Source organism: Temnothorax longispinosus, chromosome 11 (genome assembly GCF_030848805.1).
Source record: "Temnothorax longispinosus isolate EJ_2023e chromosome 11, Tlon_JGU_v1, whole genome shotgun sequence".
Classification (NCBI taxonomy): domain Eukaryota; kingdom Metazoa; phylum Arthropoda; class Insecta; order Hymenoptera; family Formicidae; genus Temnothorax; species Temnothorax longispinosus.
In genome coordinates, this window is record NC_092368.1 from 1,907,815 (window position 1) to 1,926,130 (window position 18,316).

The following is an 18,316-nucleotide window of genomic DNA, read 5'->3' on the forward strand; positions in this document are numbered from 1 at the left end:
CCTGCGTTTTGAGGCCAGTAAAGTTCCTATATTGCCTGCTAAATTCAGCTAGATTGCCTGCCTGTTGCCTCGGCCAATCATGGCACATTCACTGCATTGTGCGCATGTGTGCATTTATGCAAGGTGGTGGGTGGTGCACCCTAGTGCAAGGCAGCAAAGGCCTTGATAACATGTCACGTATATGTGTATCAACAAATGCAACGCTCTTAAAAGGAACAATGTCGAAACAAACAAGAGTGCTGGAATTGAACAAATGCATTTTGTCTCGATTATGGTATACATCTTTAAATATTTTCCACGTAAACAATGACAGCACGTTCTTGAAAGAATTCCATCACACGTGCTGTGTCGACTTGTCAGAATTGGAAACTGTAATTGAGAGCTTGATGTGAGTAAACGTTACTTATCAATTACACATTATAGATTATACCATTGATAGATTATATCATTGCTTGCTTTTACATTTCGTTATAGACATTCTCCGGATGAAGAGCAATACCAATGGATTGCCTACGTATTGCTGTGGAAACTTATAGACAGCAAATCGTCCAATGTTGGTTGCGATATACAGTGCAATATTCAAACGCAATTCGATTGCATACAAATGAAAAATGCAATTGAGATGTGCGACAATGTACCGGACTGTTTGCATAAGGTATTTTTCTTATTGCTGGCGAAACTGCTAACTTACGACTGGCAAAACTTCACGTTACCACGTTACTCTTGATGCTTTTAAAAACGAAAACTTCATTTTCTCAGGAATTGTCAGTATTTCTTCAACAACTAAACGTGGAATGTAGTGTAAAACATACTTCAAATATTATATTGGAACAGATCCTTACATTTCTGAAAGATAACACGTATGTCAATGTGGAAACTGTGTGCTGGATTATAAACAAATTAATATCTGTAGCTCCAAATGCACACAATGTGGTTAGCAATTTACAAGACATTTATTTTTCTACTTTTAAGTCATGCCTAGAACACATTCCAGCCAGAAGAAACTGCTGCTTAAATCATACGATAGCGATCGATTCCTCTTCTGAAGCTGATTCGCCCACTCATGGCAGCAATCCTTTACGAGTGGTTCTACGCCTTTTGTCAAAAATAGATACAGATGTGGATATAGATGCACAAGTCGAATTTTTAAAAATAGTCTATCCTACGCTTTCAAAATCGCACCACGTTAAAGATATTGAACTTGCGTTATATTCGCGAAAAAATGAGAAAATGTTGAGCGAATGGCTTTCACTTTGGAATAAGACACACGCGTGTCTCGAGAGCGCTACCACTTTACCCACAGCATATAATATAAGCGAAGGTATATTTAAATTAGCAGAAAACTCGGAAATTTCTTTGGGCAAACAGGACGTACTTGAGAGAACATGTACGAGAAAATTGCATTGGTTGAATGATATTTTGGTAAGTTTCGTATTTTAAGCCTCCTTATAACTTTAATCGTTAAAACAATTTGACAGCTAACGGATAAACAGATACATTATATACATGTATTTGTTACACACTTGTGTGACTATTGGAATAAATTTTTATATGTTACAGGATATATGTTACATCTTGACTACAAAGAGAAAATATAACCAAGTCGAATTATTGTTATCGTGTGATTTATTACGAAGGTTATATCCAGTGTTGTTGTTTAAAGTATTAAACGATTGTCCGCGGGAAATGATCGATACTAGCGAAAGCTACGACAATGATATTTTTATCTGTGAGTCCATCAGCTTTCTCTTAGAGAAGTGTTACCCTGATCTGCGCAACGACTATGATTTAAACAACTTATATACGCTCTTAAAAAGCCACATTAGAATTGTAGTATATATTTTACAGTGGAAGAAGAGACATTTTGTAAATGCGAAATTAGATAGCAGAGAATTGAAAAATGTGCAATCTGATGCGACGGCGATTGAACGGACAGTATCTGTAAAACAGATTTTGTCTCTTTTGCAAAAACACAATATACTCTTCGTCTTGAAACTCACAACAAATATACACGATCAAGATCACAGTGATATCCAAGATTTGCTGAAGGAGACTTCTCCGAACCAATCTGCCAACTTCCAAGCATATTGTTGCATAATAAGCGCCTTAAAAGCTATTTTCTTATGTGAATTTTACAACACGGAATATAAACAAGTTACTAAATATTTCACTGACATGATATCATACTTATCCTCTTTATTCCCTTTATCGTCAAGGATGGAGGCAATGGAGAGTATATTTTCCTTATTATTTTTACGTTATGAAGATTTCAACGTTACAAATGCCAGTTCCAAAGATGATGATTGCACTATTCGTAAGTCGGTGGAATATGACAAGTCAGGATTCATAGCTAATAAATATGCTGTAAGAGACATGCTATATTATTTATGGAGGAATACTTTGATTACGACAGAAGAGATCGATGAATTACAAGTACTCGGATTGCACGAAGAAATACAACGACTTCGCGAAAATATGCTCACCTTTAAGTCAACATTGAAGGACACTCGTTGGAGATTGAAATTCCATATGGGATCTGATTTTATTGAGAATGTTGGTCGTCCGCAGGACGAATCAGATGGTTCCTCTACTACAAATAAATCAGACGCTTTAGTCTCTCAAAAACCAAATTTCCCACATCGCGTCAAGGGAGACAGTTTTTTTTATAAAGGGGACAGCGCTTCGGATGAAACTAAAGTTAAGTCTGACAGTAGTTCGGACGCCGGCTTATTGTGCGGCAATAAACGCAGAAAGCGTTCGAAGATCAGTACAACAACGGCGGATTATTTGTCAACGAAAGACAAACTGTCCTTGATCAATTTAATGCTGGCTTCGAAAGAAAGTTTGATTTTACATTGTTTGTGGAAGGGCACGTTTCAGAAGGCACGAGAGGTAGTTGAGGTAATGTTGCTTTATTCAAATAATGCATCTACTATCATACAACTTTTATGTCTTCCTGCTATGCAAATTAGATCTATGTTGAACAAACGTTTCATTAGTTGATACGTCTACATGATCATCGAATAAATCATATTAATTATTAATAAGGTCGGACGCAATCATAACGTGTGTGTAAAACATATTTCTCATTCGTACATCCAGGAAAGTGTTTCGACTTCCGTAGCGAAAGAGTTCTGACCAACATACACAAGTTATATGCGGTTAGTAAATAGCGGTTAGCGAACGCGGTAATATTCATATATTTCTTATCGCAGCTTCAAAAGTTTTGTACGCGTTATATTCGTATTCAGTAGCCTCATATTTAACAGGCTCTTTCACATCTTTCACTTTTTTTAAGTCCTTGACGAAAATACCAGGTGGATTCGTTGCGTAATATTGTTTGACAAGTATAATCCTTTTTCGTGGAAAACAAAACTTGCAACGGAAACAGCAGCAGCACCATCCTGAAATATAGTATAATTTTCATATATAATATAATAATATTTCTCCATTTATATAATAATATAATATCTCTTAAATCAAGAGAAGGACCACTGCAGGAATAGCAGGAGAATCATGCGTCACCTCTTTGACACCAACAGGGAATTGCGAAGCAAATGTAGATTAACAGCCAAACTCTGAAAACCAACCATGTCCTCGAGAGGATCAGCTTCGCAGTCGTTATGTCTTTCGCGCGCTGATAATCGTACAAAAGGCATTCTATGGCTTTAATTCCAATCTGACTTAATTCTTCCTTCGTACAGTTCTTGGGTCGTTTCAAATCCATTATTCTTTTCAATGCTCCTTTCAGCGTATTCTTCAGCGGTTCTTTCTTCTCATTGTCAGTATAATTCAGTACTTTCCCTTCCTTTATGTCGTATTCGAGCTGCTGTTCGTATTCCATTTTGAATCTTTCATAATCATATGATTCTTCGTGAGAACTTTCGTTATCTGCGAGTGTAGATGATCTTTCCGAGATCGAAGACTGGTCCAGAAGATTTTTCGTCGCGTCACTCGTAGTTTCCTGGTCATATTCGTACAAGTTGTATTGTGTATATGTCTCTGGCGTTTTCGCCAAGTATCCTGCAGTCGTTTCCATCTCTTCAGTTGTAACATTTCTGTTTCTTATCACTTGAAAAAAATCCATCTCTTCGTTCAAAGTTGTTTCATAATGGTTGGTTGTCTCTTCGCGTTTTACTCTAACTACGCCTTTTACACTTTTGTCTGTTTGTTTGGCAATGGAAGGCTATTCTTTATTCCTTCTCTCTTCATTTATCAATATATACCGTCATGTGATTGATTTATCGTATTAATTAGTATTAGTAATGATATTAATTAGTACCTGTGGCAACATTTGTTGTGCTCTTTTTGTAATTCTGTAATTTTTTAAAAATCTGCGCACTTCTCTTGTTCTTTTCAGACTCAATATGATTAATTGTCTTGATTGATGTTACATCAACACTCTGCTTCGTGGTTTTGAAGAAATACTGGTTTAAAAGCATAGATTTAATAAAATCTTATATATGTATAAAGAAACCTTTTGTTGACCCTCCCTTCTTCCACTAAGATATTTACCTTATCCAAATTATGCTTAAAACCAGCGACAAATGGTTTATTTTCTTGCTCCAAATTGAATATCTCTTTCGTGTGTGATCGTAAGTAGAAAAATATATCTGAATATTGTTTCTTGCCTTCGGCGTTACGCTCATTGTAATATTTTACATGAGAATGTAACGGTCCATATCTGCCTTCATCCTCTACGAGAGGTTTTAAATCCGCAAGATCTCCTGGTTGAATCATTTCATTTTCGCTCTCCTCATCGTACGTCACATCATCCAGTGCAATTTCAAAGACTTTCATGTCTCGCATATCAATCTATAATAGATAACTATTGTAATTTTAATCAAGATATAAAAATTTCAAGTATAGAAAACGAACGGTTTGCTTTAAGTACTTAACTGCGTGAGAAATTGTTTGTAAAACACGAATCTGAATCATTAGAAACGCAGCCGCTCTTCGATACAACATTTTAAGCTTTTTCTAACGTTATTTAGATATTGTTATGTATGTAGGTAACGTTATGTATGTATATTCTGTTTCTTAGATGTTCCACATGGAAAACACACAATTAGACGGCGAGATTCGATTTGCGGAAGCGCTTCACAAATTTAAGCACAATATATGTAAACACATTTGTACTTCAGATGCAATCGATTCTTCAAAAGAAAGCTCAAGAACTTGTACACTAGAGGTAAACACATATATATTCTATGGCATGTTGTACGATAAATATCTTACTGAAATATAAGTATTATTATGTGTAAGAGTGTTACAATATGTGTTTGCAGAATATAAAATTTGCTGCACAAGAAGGTGTACAATCCTCTAGATACATCAACCAACTTGAAACATTTCTGGCGTCTCAACAAGTACATTTACGAATGTTGGATACAAATATCTTACGCAGTGACGAAATGTTAACTCTTAGCGTGCTGGATCTAAGTTTGACTATAGGCGAAACATATCAGATCTCAAATAATCTATGTGACGTAGCCATGAAGTATTTGAAGCTCTGTGAAACGTTTGACAGCACAGGACACGCAAGTTTCTTCTCGAGAATCCATCAATTGTTTTATGAAAATAAAAATAATACGCCTATGACAACGATACTGTGTGACGCTAGACGTCCATTGTACATAAAGGATTGGAAAGAGAACGATGCCGTTTGGTGCGAATTTGAGAATAATTATCGCACGTTGTACGATCTCGAGAGAGCGGAGATTACAGAGGCGCGATCTTGCGACAATAATTATATCCTAGGGTTAAAAACGATAGAAAAAATGTCTGATATTTTTAATAGCGAAAAATATCTTTACAACGTCTACTCTTACCTGCAGCTTGTATCCACTATTATTCCAGGTATTGGTAAATTCATTCGTTTATTTACCTTAATTCACTCGTTAAACTAATTAGACTTGTACTATAATTTGTTATTATTTCGTTTTCAGACGACACTACGGTACGGACAGTGTTTGATTTATTGAAGACGCCATTACATCATTATTTTGGATATCAGATATTCGACTTGAACACGGAGCCAGATAAGCTTGAAAAAATCGCTTTTGGTTTGCAAGTGAACTTGATAAACAGCATCCTTGTAAATGCATGTCCGAGTATTTCTTGTTATAATGAAAGAAACTGCAGCAGTATCAAGGATTCTGAATGCTTTATACTGAATCAATACCAAGAGGAATCGGTATTGATTACCGTAAACTACGAATCTATTAAATACGCCAAATTTTTACTGCCAATTAACAGCACATAGTAGTATAGTAGTATAATACGGAATTATCGTCGTCTCTTTACAGGGTGCGAAAAATGTCACAGTTAAAGGACCGAATCAATGTGTCTCGGAAATATTGGCAGAGCTTCTGCAGGTTCTGCGCAACGAAAGTTCGGGACAATCTCATCTGGATAATTCATACTTGAGAAGTATCTCTGATCATACGGACATACGGATGATTCTAAATAAGACCGCGAGCCTCGCCAGCCTTGATCTCGGCGAATTATCCGTAGGAGACGAAACGTTGACATTCTTCTTGAACGTTTGGAACATCATGTTCCTACATGCAAATTTGGATGTGTGGTCCAAGGATCCGCCTCTCCAAAGTTTGAGGCATACAGTCTCCTTGACATCGATCGGTTACATGATTGGCGATCTCGGCTTGGTGACACTCGCCGCTCTCCGATCCAAGTTATTGGGTAGCCTCGCGAACGATAAAAATCTTAAATTCTTCACACGTGTGGAGGAGCTTAACGAATTGGCATGGCAGGACTTGGATCTCGTGCAGAATCCAAAAATAATCTTCGCCATGGCTAATGAATTTTATGGCACGCCTGAGATTCGTGTAAGCTATACCTAACGCTCGATTAATTATTCATCAATGGTAAAAAACAGATGGATATATATATGATCAATGTACTCAACATTGTAGGTGTACGAGGCGCAGACGTTGAACGACGCGTTGAATGACGTGGCTCACGATTATATCGCATATTACTCATCGGTGTCGCCCGATGACATATCTATAGATAGACCAAGGCGAAAAATCAACCTGCCTGATCTTGTGAGGCGGTATCAAAACACTTTTGCACGAAATACTGATATCGATGTGACAAACGCTAGTAGGAGTTTGCTTCCAGCGGATGATTTCGAAAAATTAAACGGAGATGTAGATGTGGAATACGCTATGTCTAATTATACGTACGAAGTGATACTAAAATATTCTGGACATAGTACATCTAGCGTTACAACCACAAATGTGATCGTACAGACATCATTTTGGCAGACTCGCAAATTAAGACCTAGCTTGTTGCAATATCTGGAAAGACATTGTTGGCTCCTCTCTTATCTTATACAGAGGATGCATAACGAGAATCCGACTATTTTGGAGAACAATTACGATAATATAAAACGTACCGCGTGTCTCGAGAATCTCTTGACGTATTCGTGGGTTGACAAGCTGAAACTCTTATTTAACAATAATCAAACTCTCGCCGCTATTCACGATAGTGTACCTGTGCACGACGTATGGCATTATTTCGAGCTTAGAAAAGATCATAATTGGCAAAATTCTTTGGAGATATTAAACGCCTTAGCTGACAGCGTCATAAAATATAATACAGAGCTGCAGCGCTTCAAGGATCTGATTCTAAGTCACATGCTGTCCAATCTGGGTGTCCTATCTATCACACGAATGCTGCAGTACCTGTATCAAATCAAAGATATACACATACTGGCGCAAATGATATTGCACAACATTAACAAGTGGCCTATGATTTTGTGCGAACACGCGTTAAGCCACGCGTTGCAGCACGAGCACAGTCACAAGTTGCCAGTGCACTGCAGACATCGGATGAACGGCATCTTGTGCAGAATAACGATCTTCCATAAAATGATTCCGTACTGCATGAGTAGGTCGAACAGCACATGGTACGACATCGTATATTGTACAGAGAAGGTCGATCCGTTTGAGATCATCAAGTCCCTGATCGATGCGGATCAGTTTGAGTTATGTTTAGAGTGGCTGGAGTGTCAAGCATTTTCTCTGGAGATGCAAACTCCTGTGATCCAAGATTTTCTGATAGGCCTTTTAAAAAATGAACAGCAAGATTTCAAGCAAGCTTTAAAGGTATACAAGATCTATTACATAAAAATCGTTGATATATCCTTGTAAATATACTTTTGTCACAATGTCAATAATTCGATAATAAATATTTCAGTTTCTTCAAGCGTTACCGTTGACGCAGTCAGTAAAGATATGTAAAGGGGTTCTCAAGAAATTAGAATCTATTAGCGCATTGCAATTTATCGCCAACTATTTATTGGACCACTGTAGAATAGTAGAGCAACCAAAGTACCGGAAAACTTTGGTGGGACTAGAAATTCTGAAGATGTTGGAAAATAAAGACAGAGCGTTATACATCCACTTGATAAGAGAGCCATTATTGATGCTGGAGCAATTATTGATGAATAGTAAATTTGAAAATATTCAAAAGATTTTGAATATGCTGCATGAGGTTTTGCAACATCCCGATATAGGTATCAGCAATTTTGACAAAGTTATACGGTTTTACGCCAAAAAGTCGTTGGATTTTCGCGTATCGCTCCATCAGCGTGACGGTACCGAAAATAAAGCCAGAAATATTTCACAATCTAATCTTGAGACGGAGGACAACGAATTTATTATGCCTGTTAACGTGCCCACTAAGGAGGAATGGGTCCCAAATGATAGGGTAATTCGAAAAGTATTTTTAAAACGTTATCCGAAATAAAAATGTGCTTGATTCTTATTTTATACCCGTATTTTTTGGTTATTAATTGACATAACAAAAATCGTTTGTTTAATAGGCGAGAGAATGCGATTGCTGCAAGGCTGTGATATTTTCCATGTTTAACAGACGACACCACTGTCGGCGATGCGGTCGCGTTGTTTGTGCCATGTGTTCTCAGCATCGCATGCAAGTTGCTGGTTATCCTAGTACTGTGCTGGTACGCGTGTGCGACGATTGCAAGCATCAGACGGTATTGCAAATGCGTGCGGTGCAAAGTGTCCCGTCGACATCCAGCAGCGAGTTGTTTGATTATTGGCGATTGACAAGAGACGAAAGACACAATCGCACCATAAGAGAAGAGTTTTCGTTCGAGTATGCCCCAAATATTTCGCTGTGTCTTGCTATTCTGAATTTGCACTTTGATCCCAAGATATATACCAGGTAATAATTTGTAAGTTTCCTAAGAAAGAAGATGTTATTAGAAATGTTGTGTGTTTAAATTTGTAAGAAATATAAGTAAAACAGAATCTTGTTACCGCACACAGTTTCCTCTTGGACCGTTGCGATGAAATGAAGCGATTGCTCCAACCCGTTAATGGCGGCAGGATAAATCCCGAGATTGATCACGCGGTGATCATCAAGATGATACGTTCTCTATTGGTCGCGGCTAAGATGAAATGCGCGAAATTTGGTTTCAATACCGGCCTCGCGCATTGCGATCGGTTCCTATCGCAGGTGGATCTAATTGCGACTCTAGTTAAATCTGATTGTGTGGCTCTTATACCGACCGATGATGACCTCGACGAGCACACGCTGAGAAAATTACGCGATCTCCTCACCGAGAAGGAGCGTTGGACGTTGGCGTTGGACGTCAGCACAAAGGCAGGATTGGACACGCAGGGCGTGTGGGCCGCCTGGGGAAAGGCTTGTTTGAAGGTGGGATACTTGGAACAGGCGAAAGAAAAGTTCCACCATTGCCTCGACAAAATTGTGCACGAGGATCTCGACGATTGGGTCGTGCTATCTTATTCCAAAGAGTCGATCGAAAACCCCGAGACAGAGTTAACGGAACGGACAACCGCGTCGGGGCCGAAGAGAGACGAAATATTGGACGAGGGAAAAAGGGCGTGCAGCAAAGGCGGTCACTTAAAGAGGAGTGAATATTCCAAGTGCCGGCCGCTGAAAGATCCGCCACTGTTGACAGAGATTCTGCAAATATTAGATAACTTGAGTACATACCGATCGCGAACACAGCATTCGAGTCCGCAGCCCAAGTCCGATGCGGCGCAGGAAATCTTACAGACGCTCAACAGCTTGAAAGCTGTTAGCCAAAATCAGTTTAACGTTAAATATCTAATACCCGCTAATCAGACAGTTTACTATCAAGAAAGTCTGTACTATCTGTTGGCGTATGGAAGTTATACCTCCATCTTACAGTTCTTTTTGAAGCATAAAGAGTTTGACAAGTGCCTGGCGTATATCTTGGACAATGACATGGAGCGTGATTTGTTTCTTAACGGGGTTTACTTGTACTGTTTGAGGAACGGCCACGTCGAGAAACTTCACGATGCGATGAAGGCAAAAGATCCCACTTTGGTCATTTGGAGGAAGTACCTGATAGCCGTCTGTCATTTCATGGAAAGGAAGCAATATTGGCATATTTTATACCAGATACAGCTCTTCATGAGGGACTGCGTGAGAGCATCGATGACGTGCATCCGTTTTTATACTACCGAAGCGAACACCTATTCAGACTTGCACAACAGGGCGCATTTGTTGCAAGACGCTCAAAAGCACTTGGAGTCGGACGTGCAGATGGAGAGCTTGACCAAAAGGAGAAAGAACATAAGCTCGGTGCACAGTGGCCAAAGTACTTTAGCGATGGAGATGGAACCCTCGGAGATAGACAGGCATATAAACACTATATGCAGACAAACGGAAATTGTCAAGTTTCTAGCGAACTGCGAAAAAGAAGAAAGAGTCTCGACTGAATTTTTAAATCTCTTCCCAGATATTGACAGCGATAACCCCCCGGCGACGCTCGAGTTGCCTACGTTATTTGGCAATCAACAGCAGAAGATACATTTATCCGTTTTAGCTATATTGTGCGGCCGTGATATTGGGGAAGGATTCGGCATAGCTTTTCGGATAATACAAGGTATGTATATTTAGTATTATCAGCAACAATATATAACACAAATCAGTGTAATTCATTATTAATGTAACAATATGTGCTGCTATATTATGTGCGCCAACTAACATTTTGTTAATGTATATGTATCATTTTTATAGATTATAATCTTCCGCAACAAAAGGTGTATTCTTTAGCTGGCCATGTATTGGCTTTAAAAAGTAACGTAGCCGCAATCGAGCAATTGATCAAATGCTGCCGCAGCTCTGGAGCACATAACGCCCACGTTATTTCTGATCACGTCTTGGCACACTGTGTGAAATTATTGTTGACTCATTCGTACACCGAACAGAATCCGACACTCAAAAATCATATAGATACTTTAATCAGACTAATAATCGACACAGAACTTAGAGTGAGCTTTACTTCAATTATGTCAATATATATTGTATGTCAAGAAATTTCTAATTTGTAACTGGTTATATATTTCGCAATACTATTCTTTTCCAGATAAATGCATACATTGAAAGTAAACAACTGAAGGCTGCGTATCTGCTTGCGGTTAAGCATTCTAGGGCACAAGACATAAGGAGAATCTTAAAAGAATCAGATAGGCTCGGTCAAAGTGCAATTAAAGCGATATGCTTAAAGTGGCTACAACAAGAACCAAAAGGATAAGCATCCGGAAGAAAAAGGAAAATAAAGAAGATGTTATCATTATCATTGATATATATTATAAACAATATTTAAGGAAAGTGTTCATTGTAATACAATAAAGTTTTTTGTATCCATTGCAAAAGTTTCGGTGTGATGTACGTGCATGTGTGTATGTGAGTAAGTATGCGTGCGTTTTTTAATTTTTTTGTCTATACACGTAAGTAGATTATAATGAAATACAAGTTTAAATTATCTTACAATGTAGAATTAATCTAAAAAAAATTTTTGTTTTTATTATCTAAGAATTAAAGTTTAAGCTTATGAAAAATATGGATTTGAAATTTTGAACGTCACAAACCGGATTTTCTATTGAAGAATCGACCTATTCTCGTTTTATCATTAAAAAAATTCTTGAAGCTATATAATTACTATTAATATAGTAACATTCATTGAAAATCATAAAATATTCCCTAATTTTTCTTAAAAAATTAATTACATAAATGCCTTTCTTAAATCTAAAAAATAATCCCTATTTCACATCTTATTTTTACAGCCGTTTATGTTATGTATATCTGAATATACATAGAAAATATATAACAACTGTAATTAATATAGATAAAACTTGGCTATAATGACAATGTTCAAGTACAAAGGATATGAAATGCAAAGACAGAGGAATGTATAGAATAAGAAATACATCTCTAACATCAGAAAAGATACAAAAAATTTACAATTTTGCAAATATTTATACAATTATCTTACTTATTTTGTCTTAAACCATTTTTATTAAGTCGATATTTAGCTACAACATGAATCCATCTCAAAATGATATATTTTTCCAAATATTTTATGAGGATAAAATATTTAATGGGAGTTGGAGAGAATTCTTTTATCATGAAAACGGCATGAGCTAAATTTTGATACATGAAGAATGTAATTGTGCTATGCAGACAATTTGATACATGATTAACATCGTGATTTTATTCATGACACTCTATAATATTAGAGTTCATATTTGTATATATAAGAAAATAAATATATAAATATAAAAAAACAAACTTTCCTCGAATTTATATTGGGGGGGGGGGGGAACCTAGAGAAATGCTACATTTCTACATGGAATTTGTAAGTTGTAAAGTGATGCAAGATGCTTGCTCGTTACTATTTATCTTCCGTCAACGATGATAATCTTTCTTCATATTTTTCAGCAAACTTACTATCTGTAATCTTAATAGCTGCCAATAAAGAATCTTTCTCGCATTGCGACCACGTGCTACTCCACTCTCTGAAGAGCTTGATGCGACACTGAAACAAGCTTGGAGGCCTGTCAGATCCTTCGCAACCCAACTTCTCTATTCCAGCCACCAGTCCATTCACAAGCCCTGGAGGACCGCAATTCTCCAGCAACACACCCAGAAAATCGTTCCGTTGCATTTCGGACCATTCTTGAAACCATTCTATCATGTAACGCAGTTGAGCCTCGTTTGATAACATAGTAGACATGGTTCCCGCTTAAAAAGAAAAAGATTCCAACAGTCAGTTGTGGACTTTGACAGGAAAAAAACACAAGCATTTTACAGTAGTTAATTTTAAAGAGGACTGATAGAAAAAAAGATTGTATAAAATAGCTTTTTGACATAGAGAAGTTCAAGTATGGGAGCAGTTTTGGGGAAATTTTATATATATATTATATTATATATATTACACACAGCTTATATAAAACACACGTAACACACACACACATAGGGATAGCCAAATCTGTGACACATTTTGCAAAGTGTCCGCTATAAATTTTGTCGATAAACTGTCAACAGAAGTAAGGTAAAAATTGCTAATATGAGGTACGCAGATTGAGTATAAAAACAGAACAAGATCCGTCAATTCGCATTCGCGAATTTAATTTAAATGAGTACGAGAGATGACAGGTTCCGTTTCCGCTAGCTGTCAGATTACATATGTATATAATAATATTGTTACACATTATATACACGTACACATAATGCGTGCTGTATGTATGCTTGTTGCACGTGCATAAATCGCTAAATACAGCTATCAGCTGCCTATTTTTTGTTTACATTATGTCCTTGTAACTAGACGAGTCAGAATGACAGCAGCAGTATTTACCCCGAAGAGAATCAAGTGCGAAGTTGCGAACAGAAGGAGCGTGGCAAAAATATTGACTGGCAAAGGATCGCGCGAATGCTCTTTCTCTCTCGTTAGGTTATGAACGCCATTCTCGATTCTCGTCTCGGTGCAAAGCAAACGCGGCTGGATCGCTGGACGGCTGAACCCGAGAAATGAGTAACCTGTCCTGTCCGGGTACTCTGGGTGCGAGAGATAATTGACTTGACCCGGGTATAACGGCGAATTACCAAGTAGGGTTTCGGCTTATCGGGCCTGTGCGCGCCGCCGTCCGTCGGTCCGTGGTCGCTAGTCTGGTGTCTGGTCGCTCAACAGCACAACAGCTATCAACAGTTATCAACGGCTATCATTCTTCATCATTCTCACGCACGAAACGCGTTGCGTGTGTCATCGCTTTCTAGCCATTTATCAATTTTATCATCACGAGCATCACGACGGATGACGGATTCGCGAAAAATGTGTTTCACGCTCTGAAAATAACGCACGTGGAAAGACGGGAAGCCGGGAACATATTCACAGTATTCACGAAACAGCATTCGAACGCTTCGTCTCAGAGTGTCAACAGTAATAATATTTATTAATATTTATGTACGAAATACACAATTTAGGTCGACAACTTGCATTTTTTGGGGTTAGCCTGCGTCTCGCCTTCCTCTCCCTCCTCCTCCTCCTCCTCGACAGAGTCCGATTCGATGTCCGAAGAGATCGATTGACTCGCCATTTCTGCGCAAATAGCGAAAATCAAGCTGTAGATTACATTACAGGGGGGAAGAAAACAAATTACTTGCAGCGTATAGCGTATATCATATCGTGTTACCTTGCGCCCTGCCGGGCGCGTCTCGTTGAATTATCGCGGTCAAGAAATCGTTGACTTCCGATCGCGTATCCCGTAGATTTTGCATCAACGTCCTCAGGTCGTTTTCAGCCTCAGATCGAGCAGCCTCGTGCTCATGGATACATTTTCCCTCGTCGTATATCCTCACTCGAACGCCAGTAACGTTCATCGCGCCTCGACCGGCCCGGCCGCGGCCTGACCCGACGCCGATCAAGTTTGAATCTCACTTGCGTCTTGCGTGGACGCGCGTCTCGCAACTCGCACGCATCCACATCCAATCGTTGCCGTCGTTGGTCGTTGATCGTCGACCGTCGACGGGAATCGCGCATCGGCATAGGCCGAGCCGAGTCTACCACGAGTGTCGATTATTCTCCTCAAATTCGACTGTGATTGGTCAATTTCTTACGACACCCATTGTAGACCCGGCCTCACACGTGTCTACGTCTACGTCTACGTTTACGTCTACGTGTATAATCGCGCATTCGGTGCACCTTGAAATTTAACTCTGCACTACCCTGCAGTCCGCACGCTTGTCTTATACTTAAATCGATTTAAAACGTTCTTAAAAAGGCGCCCTAGAAATTTTTAGATATCTTTCAGACATGTTTTTAAGACATAATAATAAATGTTCTAGGAAGGGAGAAGGGATACGTCAATTTGATAACATAGCGATTATAGATCGTCTATTTTGCTTTTATTTTGCTCTTACTCCTTACTGACATGATAAGGCATACAATTCTTTCGTTAAATCATTTATATTCTTCACACTCAAGAGCTTTTTTCTCTCTATTCATTTCTTAATACGTACGTTTCTTATATATAGGTACTTATTCTGAAGATTAAACTGATAACTAGAAGATGAATACTCTCAAAGTACTCAAAAAAACTTGTAAAACATGTAGAAAATAAAATAAAAACGATTATAGTTCTAGTTCATACTAAAATATGGAATTAAGATATTTGGAATAACACGTTATAAAATATTTTGATAATTGATATTCAAATCAAAGTGTATGCTTTATCCACGGATAAGGTGCACAATTCTTCCAATAGATCATTCATATCCTTTACATTCAAGAACTTTCTTATTTCTTCACACGTTTCTTGATGTGTCCTTGAATATTTTTTCTCCAGAAGAGGACAAAACTTATCGTTTAAAAAAGATGAAATATTCACACTTTGGAAATCAAGATATTTGTAATACGTCTAGAAAGAATGATTAATACGTTCAATAATTAGAAAAATAGTTCATTGCCTCTGTCACTCAAGTATTTAAACTAGCTATTTAAACTGCTATGAATTATTAATATATATGACAGGCAATAAACTATTTCTTAAACAATATACATATATATAAGTAGAATTGTGTACATGGTGTGTACGGTGTACGCCGCACACGCGCCGTGTTTCAATTATTATATCTAATTGTAAGTACCTTGAACTTTTTGTTCAGTGGATCTACAGTAAGAGCTTTTAAAAAATAGTCTGCCGCATTTGGTATGTCTTTATGGAGAGAATAATAAGTTACTGCAATCGCCAGCAATATAGATATTTGTCGTTCTTTAACCGAGTGCTCATACTTCTTCAACATTCGCAATAAATGTGGTAAGGGTTCCAGCTCTCCTACTTCCCAACCATACTGTATATAGCAAAGTTCTGCCACAAAGTTATTACATTCGGCAGCCTTTTTGAAATACTTTAAAGCTTCCTAAAAAAATGTAACATGTATAATCTTTTTAAGGAACAAGAAGAGAGATGATATATAATATTAGAACCATTAAACTACCGAGATATATATTAATAGATAAGCTTAAGTATAAACGAAACGCACATATGTCGATAAAGGAATATATTTTTCCAACAAAATTAAAATTTGCTTAAATATCAAAAATAATATTTTGCATCGATAGCTACATTAGCAACTCATACTCGTCTCTATTCATTGTTATCAGAATTCTTTTATAGAATTTAGACGTATTTTATTATCTCTCTTATTTAAAACAGTACAATAAAATTATTATATTACTATACTGACTTTATAATCTCCGCTCTGTTCATACAACATTGCGGTATAATGCAGATACGTTGAATTATTTGGTACTATTTCATTTACAGCATCCAAACACTCTTTTGCCGATAGTCTCTCATCCGAGCTTACACGCAGGAACATAAGAGCTAGTGCTAAGAGCACTTTAGAGTTGTTGGGTTTTGCTTTTAAAATATCTTTCGCTATTTTTATAACTTCTCTTTCATTAGCGTTTTTCCTCATTAAATACTCTCTTTCCTTGCTATATTTGTAAAAGCTTTCTATACGCATTTGTAAATAATATATTCCAAATACGTGATTCTTCGACATAGCGTATGCTATTTCGAAATGTTCTCTTTCCATATCCGATACGTTAGATGAGACATTTATTAAACGTCTTTGACGTCTAAGATTCTTTGCGAGAATAAAGTGCCATAATGCACAATCTTGATTCTTCTCGACTGCTTTCCTAGCAGTGTCAACTGCTTTGTCCATACCGAAATCTTTTAAACAAGACCATAGAACACTTTGACAACCGTATAAAGCACCTGACTCTATGTCGCTGAAATCTTCGGTATCGATTATTATGTTTGGTAAAATTTCTTCCACTCCATCCATATCGTTTGCGTCGTACAAAGAAAAGCATTTTGTGGCATAAAAAACGTGTTCGATCGCTCTTATCATTCGATGAAAATCTTTCCTGTAATCATGCAATAATATATTTTAGATTAAAAGAGACTTTAAGAACATAACATGAATAATATAATCAAGCGCGTGTGTATCGTACTCTTGTTGAATCTCCATTAAAATCTCTCCAGCTTTTTCAATCCTTCTTGTTGCTTCATCGTTATCTGCGCTCAACACAGCTTTGTAGCATTTCAACAAGCTTATTAATAGCCGTTCTAAGGGATGAGCTGTTTCATCGTCCACCATCAATTGATCATCTTCATCATTTTTAATTGTGGACTGTTTTATCATACAGTCCAACAATTCCCAAGTAAATGGGCAATGTAACGTTGAAAGCTTTGCCTTTATGCTCATATCCTCTTGTCTGTTGGCCATATCTTTGATATAAATCAAGTTAATCGCTATTAACAAAACTAAAGACGCGCGTTTTTAGATTTAAAATTAATAATTTTTAATAGGAAATCTGATTGCAGTGAGCCTTAGCCTTAGTTGCACGTTTTACGCTTGCGTCGTCCTTGTCTTATTTTCATAAATTTCGTTATTAACGTCTCTTATCCATTTCAAATCTAGTAGAAATCACAAAAGAGCAAGTTAGAAGTTAGAACGCACAGTTGAGAATACGTAGTAAAAACATATGTAAAATTTGTCACAATATATACAATACGATACATACGTCTTTTGTATACTTCACTGTGACATCTCAACTCTCAACGTCTCTCAACGTATATACATACACCATACACGTAACAACAAACGTTTTGTTTTATGATGATGAATAAAATGGCATCGCGAGAATTCATTTATTTATACTGACGTAAGCTAACGTTAATGGGAATCCCCGACGATGGTCCCACTGGTCGGCACTGGTCCCAGGTTAGGTTAGGTCGCAGCCAGGTCCCCGTCCCATCCCATGTGGTGAGTGTTTTTCGCGCATGCGTATGCATGGCGATTGCAGTAACATGAAAAAATGTAAACAGTAAATAAAACGGCTAATCACAAATATCACAATGGGAAAATGAGCATCGACACGAAAAATGAAACCGGGTCGAAAATTGCACCCAAG

General features: G+C 37.6%; 5 protein-coding genes across 7 annotated transcripts; 1 reads left to right on the forward strand and 4 right to left on the reverse strand.

The window, feature by feature from the left end:
• Nucleotides 1-136: 136 nt before the first annotated feature.
• Sptz (zinc finger FYVE-type containing 26 spastizin) lies at nt 137-11,891 on the forward strand. Of its 2 annotated transcripts, XM_071793040.1 has the most exons (14): nt 137-388; nt 475-655; nt 760-1,422; nt 1,561-2,901; nt 5,045-5,191; nt 5,289-5,859; nt 5,949-6,196; nt 6,309-6,848; nt 6,936-8,132; nt 8,224-8,736; nt 8,852-9,216; nt 9,321-10,933; nt 11,068-11,321; nt 11,417-11,891. In XM_071793040.1, the coding sequence occupies exons 1-14, from the start codon at nt 171-173 to the stop codon at nt 11,582-11,584; spliced, it is 8,019 nt and encodes a 2,672-aa protein (XP_071649141.1). In that variant the 5' UTR covers nt 137-170; the 3' UTR covers nt 11,585-11,891. The 2 variants fall into 2 exon arrangements, with proteins under 2 accessions (XP_071649141.1, XP_071649142.1); XM_071793041.1 differs by lacking the exons at nt 137-388; nt 475-655; nt 760-1,422 and having other exon boundaries at nt 1,572-1,729; nt 1,849-2,901.
• Nucleotides 2,908-5,038, reverse strand: LOC139821756 (uncharacterized). Of its 2 annotated transcripts, none has more exons than XM_071793057.1 (5): nt 4,900-5,038; nt 4,516-4,815; nt 4,283-4,427; nt 3,591-4,164; nt 2,908-3,404 (listed from the first exon to the last, which is right to left on the reverse strand). In XM_071793057.1, the coding sequence occupies exons 1-5, from the start codon at nt 4,966-4,968 to the stop codon at nt 3,263-3,265; spliced, it is 1,230 nt and encodes a 409-aa protein (XP_071649158.1). In that variant the 5' UTR covers nt 4,969-5,038; the 3' UTR covers nt 2,908-3,262. The 2 variants fall into 2 exon arrangements, with proteins under 2 accessions (XP_071649158.1, XP_071649157.1); XM_071793056.1 differs by having other exon boundaries at nt 3,526-4,164.
• Nucleotides 11,892-12,724: 833 nt separating the features above from the next.
• LOC139822260 (uncharacterized protein C14orf119) lies at nt 12,725-13,066 on the reverse strand. The gene has a single exon (XM_071793877.1). The coding sequence runs from the start codon at nt 13,064-13,066 to the stop codon at nt 12,725-12,727; it is 342 nt and encodes a 113-aa protein (XP_071649978.1).
• A 1,189-nt stretch (nt 13,067-14,255) lies between these two features.
• On the reverse strand, nt 14,256-14,858 carry LOC139821759 (uncharacterized). Its single transcript, XM_071793061.1, has 2 exons — nt 14,523-14,858; nt 14,256-14,428 (listed from the first exon to the last, which is right to left on the reverse strand). The coding sequence occupies exons 1-2, from the start codon at nt 14,707-14,709 to the stop codon at nt 14,310-14,312; spliced, it is 306 nt and encodes a 101-aa protein (XP_071649162.1). The 5' UTR covers nt 14,710-14,858; the 3' UTR covers nt 14,256-14,309.
• A 354-nt stretch (nt 14,859-15,212) lies between these two features.
• LOC139821754 (uncharacterized) lies at nt 15,213-18,140 on the reverse strand. The gene is made up of 5 exons (XM_071793055.1): nt 17,927-18,140; nt 17,354-17,819; nt 16,576-17,266; nt 15,976-16,248; nt 15,213-15,746 (listed from the first exon to the last, which is right to left on the reverse strand). Exons 2-5 carry the CDS (start codon nt 17,626-17,628, stop codon nt 15,540-15,542), a joined length of 1,446 nt encoding a protein of 481 aa, XP_071649156.1. The 5' UTR covers nt 17,629-17,819; nt 17,927-18,140; the 3' UTR covers nt 15,213-15,539.
• Between the last annotated feature and the right edge of the window lie 176 nt (nt 18,141-18,316).

Coding starts and splice junctions, on each gene's coding strand:
- LOC139821759 (XM_071793061.1), bottom strand. CDS start 14,709: ATGAACGTTACTGGCGTTCGAGTGAGGATATACGACGAGGGAAAATGT. Junction 14,429..14,522: donor CGCGCCCGGCAGGGCGCAAG/GTAACACGATAT, acceptor CTATTTGCGCAG/AAATGGCGAGTCAATCGATC.
- LOC139821754 (XM_071793055.1), bottom strand. CDS start 17,628: ATGGCCAACAGACAAGAGGATATGAGCATAAAGGCAAAGCTTTCAACG. Junction 16,249..16,575: donor AACAGAGCGGAGATTATAAA/GTCAGTATAGTA, acceptor ACATTTTTTTAG/GAAGCTTTAAAGTATTTCAA. Junction 15,747..15,975: donor CACTGAACAAAAAGTTCAAG/GTACTTACAATT, acceptor CATTCTTTCTAG/ACGTATTACAAATATCTTGA.
- LOC139821756 (XM_071793056.1), bottom strand. CDS start 4,968: ATGTTGTATCGAAGAGCGGCTGCGTTTCTAATGATTCAGATTCGTGTT. Junction 4,816..4,899: donor TACAAACAATTTCTCACGCA/GTTAAGTACTTA, acceptor TATCTATTATAG/ATTGATATGCGAGACATGAA. Junction 4,428..4,515: donor TTAAGCATAATTTGGATAAG/GTAAATATCTTA, acceptor CTTTTAAACCAG/TATTTCTTCAAAACCACGAA.
- Sptz (XM_071793040.1), top strand. CDS start 171: ATGTCACGTATATGTGTATCAACAAATGCAACGCTCTTAAAAGGAACA. Junction 5,860..5,948: donor TGTATCCACTATTATTCCAG/GTATTGGTAAAT, acceptor TTTCGTTTTCAG/ACGACACTACGGTACGGACA. Junction 6,849..6,935: donor ATGGCACGCCTGAGATTCGT/GTAAGCTATACC, acceptor TCAACATTGTAG/GTGTACGAGGCGCAGACGTT.
- LOC139822260 (XM_071793877.1), bottom strand. CDS start 13,066: ATGTCTACTATGTTATCAAACGAGGCTCAACTGCGTTACATGATAGAA.